Source organism: Orycteropus afer, unplaced genomic scaffold (assembly GCF_000298275.1).
Source record: "Orycteropus afer afer isolate SDZICR_OR568_19922 unplaced genomic scaffold, OryAfe1.0 scaffold00110, whole genome shotgun sequence".
NCBI lineage: Eukaryota > Metazoa > Chordata > Mammalia > Tubulidentata > Orycteropodidae > Orycteropus > Orycteropus afer.
Window position 1 is genome coordinate 758034 of NW_006921697.1, and position 3419 is coordinate 761452.

The window sequence follows — 3419 nt, forward strand, 5'->3', positions numbered from 1 at the left end:
TCCTCCTCAGCCTTCTCTTCCTCTGCTGTTTCCACGCATTTCTCACTTTGGCCAAAAGTCCTAATTATTGTGTGGAACATGTCACTCTTTCATGCTAGGGCAGGCTTCTTCATGATATCGCTTCTCTGGCATCACAGCCTCTTCAGCTATCTGCCCACCCCCAAGCCGTCTCAAATCTTCCACATAGTTCTGTGCTCCACACACCCCCTGCTGAGGTTTGACCTTGTTTCAACCCAAATTATGGGCCTCCCAGGGTCTGCTCTGCCTAGCACAAAATGCCTCAGTGCATTTTCTCTCCTGAGCTGTAGTCAGTCTATCCTTTCTTGAGGCCTTAACACACTTCTCTGTGGAGAGGCAGAGTCACAAAAGATCACCTTGCAGTTCTCATTCCTGTCTCTTCTTTGTGAGGTGGGTAAACTTGAGCACAGTGATAGAAGGTGGGGAGAGTAGGCACCAGGTATCTTAGGTTAGGCCTCTGGCTGCAGCTGGCTTGCCCAGTTTTTACTGCTTTTCTGGGGAGTATAGGGAAGATTGGAGAATGTGGTGGTATGTGCATAGCACAAGCTTGGTATTGCAGAATGTCTCAGGAGCAGGCAAAATAGGCTGCCCTGGGTTTTGTGCCAGTACCCTCCAACTTAGCTTGGGAATAAAGGATTTTGGAGACATTTAGAGTCACAAGTAACATTTTACACCATAAGATATCAGTAAATATCTTATTTACTTATTGATAAATGTGGCAAAGCAGATGAAGACCTAACAGACATAGAGAGGATCATGCCACTTTTGTTAGTTTTAGCAGACAGGGAGAATGAAATGCGGTCCTTGGTCAGGCCCTAGAACTTACAAATGTCATTTCCTGGTCTCTGAAGGCTGCTACAAGGAAAAGAATTCCAGAAAGAAGACAGGTTCACTGGCTTTTCTCTTTTTCTATCTGGATTAAGGTAGCTTTGTGGCTCGTATGATACAGTGCAAAATTATTTTTCACCCTGAGCTCTCTGATGATATCCCAAACATTTCTAGCATTCAAAATCAGAAGGTTTTCATACTTATTACCATGCCTGGAATCTGAGAAATCTATGCCTTCAACTCAAATTTACTCTGTGCCTCAGAAGCCAGTAGAGACTTAATTTCTCTACTGAAAACCTTTTCCTGTAGTGCCCAAGGCATTTGACTGCTAACCAGAAAGGTGGCTTTTCAAACCCACCAGCCACTCCTCAGAAGGAAAGTTGGGCAATCTACTTCCATAGGGATACCACCTCAGAAACCCAAGGAGGGGTGGCTATGAGTCAGATAACAACTCCATGGCAGTGAGTTTGACTTTTTTTTTTTGTTTTTCAGTAGCCCTGTTATTTTTATTGTAGTCTCTCAGACAATAAATTTATGTGAACCTTCATATAAAGAGTTATCTTTTCAATACATCATAAAATAACTTTACACTAAAATAGTAGAGGAAATTTTAATTTACTTTGGTCTTTTGAATAACTTTTGATTTACTTTTTTTTAAGTTGTCACAAATCTATATTTTTCTTTTGTCTATTTACATATAAACCTTTCCTAAGTATTTTTTTTCTTAGGGAAAGGTGGAATAAATCTTCCACTTGAAGTATATAGAGGATGCAAGGAACAGACTAGACTTGAGTATTCATTTCAAAAATGTTCTTAATACCCTGATTGTCTTTGCTTTACCTGATTGTGCTAGAGTACAACAGTCTGAGACAGTATCTCAAAGCATCCTTCTAAGAACACACAGGAAGAAAAATGGCTAACTCTTTCCCAGTGATCTGCTTGCTTTTATTCTTCATCCTGATGCATTATGTGGCACTTTCTGGTAAGTAATTTGGCTGGTCCTGGTTGACATGTGAGGTTGATTTGTGGGCTCTGACCTTTTAATGCAAAAGAACCATCAAATAAAAAATTATTTAAATGAATGATTTTACCATATCTATAGATCTATATCTAAATAGAGATAGACAAAAAGTTAGACACCAAATAGTTTTTCCAATCAATACGGACCTTAATTTCCTGATCTATTACATGCAGAGAAAGGAACAGATTTGGATGAATCATTGAGGTAGCATGTGAAAGTAACTGCAATGTGCCTAAACCAGAGCATGTTTCAATAACTCAGAACCTTTGAAAATGTGTCCCCATCTATTTGAATTGATCCTTATACTCTGTGCCCTATCGTAGAGAAGTTATGTACCTTGTTATAAAGAAACTTAACCTCAAGGACTAAGGAATTAGTTTGCGTATTTACCATGAATTCCTGGATCTAGTCAGACTCTATCTCCTTTTTGGAATATCAGATGAGGCTAAAAGATTATTTTTAGTTCTAGCATTTCTTGATTTCTTTCCTATGTTGAATCCTGTTAATCCCAGGGTAATAATAATAATAATAATAATAATAACTATAGGGAATTATTTGGTACACTGGACTGGCAACACTTATTACAGTAATGATGCATCTAGTTAATCTTTTGCCATACCTACCAACAGTAGGAGAGATGTTCCATATTTTCAATAAGAAAGCATCAATGTATATAGAAATTAAATCATATTTTTAATTATTGTAAGCTTCCCTGGTAACAAATCAAAGCACTTATTTTACTAATAGATGTAAGCTTACTTTACCAGAAATTCAACTTTCTAACTATTTTAACTTATGCTATGGTTTTAGGACATCAAGAATGGTGGCCACCATGTGGACCTTTTAAGGTTCTCTCCCACTATATTTCCCAGGATCAAAATTCTAACCTGAGTTTTCCTTGGAAGTGCTATTTTAGAATCTCATTGCAGGAAGGACATCCATAATATTTATCAAGGCCCATGACATGAAGTGATAGATAAACTGCAGTCACAGGAGCCCAGAACAAACTGGGAACCAAAGCTAGATGAGTCATGTGTACACCAGAGAAACCTAATAGTGCCCAGAAAACTTTCATGGGCAATAATAATTGCCAGGTGCATGGCAGGTTCCTAAGAGCCTACAAACTTGGGCATCACACAGTTCCTGCTCCCAGAGAACTCAATATTCAGTGCAGACAATAGCTGGAGGGAATGTTCCTAAATGCCCTGACATATGCAGGGAATGCCAGTGTGAGTCAGGAATAAGGAAAGCAATCTTTAGGATATGAATGAAGGAAAATAAAAAGGAATAGGAAATCTCTGAACAGGGCCTCAAATTTTGTTGGCAATTTGAATGAGGGTAAAATGAATAAGGTTCCTTTTTCATTTTTCCCGACTCTTTGACTCGATGGCAGTGTGTTCCAGCATGGGGCACGTTTTGAAATTAATAAATGTTTGGCAATTGAGAGAAAGGATGAAAGAGAGATTAATCATTTTCATTTTGGTGTACATTTGGATCAATATATCTCTTCACTTTGAAAAAAAATTGCACTTTAATCTTTTATCTCATTATT

At 38.2% G+C, this 3419-nt stretch overlaps 1 protein-coding gene across 1 annotated transcript in view; it reads left to right on the top strand.

Annotated features, from left to right (window-relative positions):
- The first annotated feature begins 1758 nt into the window (after window positions 1-1758).
- Window positions 1759-3419, top strand: part of SPINK14 (serine peptidase inhibitor Kazal type 14 (putative)) — a 5542-nt gene continuing 3881 nt past the window's right edge. The window contains exons 1-2 of the mRNA XM_007943648.1: window positions 1759-1828; window positions 2678-2715. Coding sequence (XP_007941839.1) covers window positions 1759-1828; window positions 2678-2715 — 108 coding nt within the window. The remainder of the gene's footprint in view (window positions 1829-2677; window positions 2716-3419) is intronic.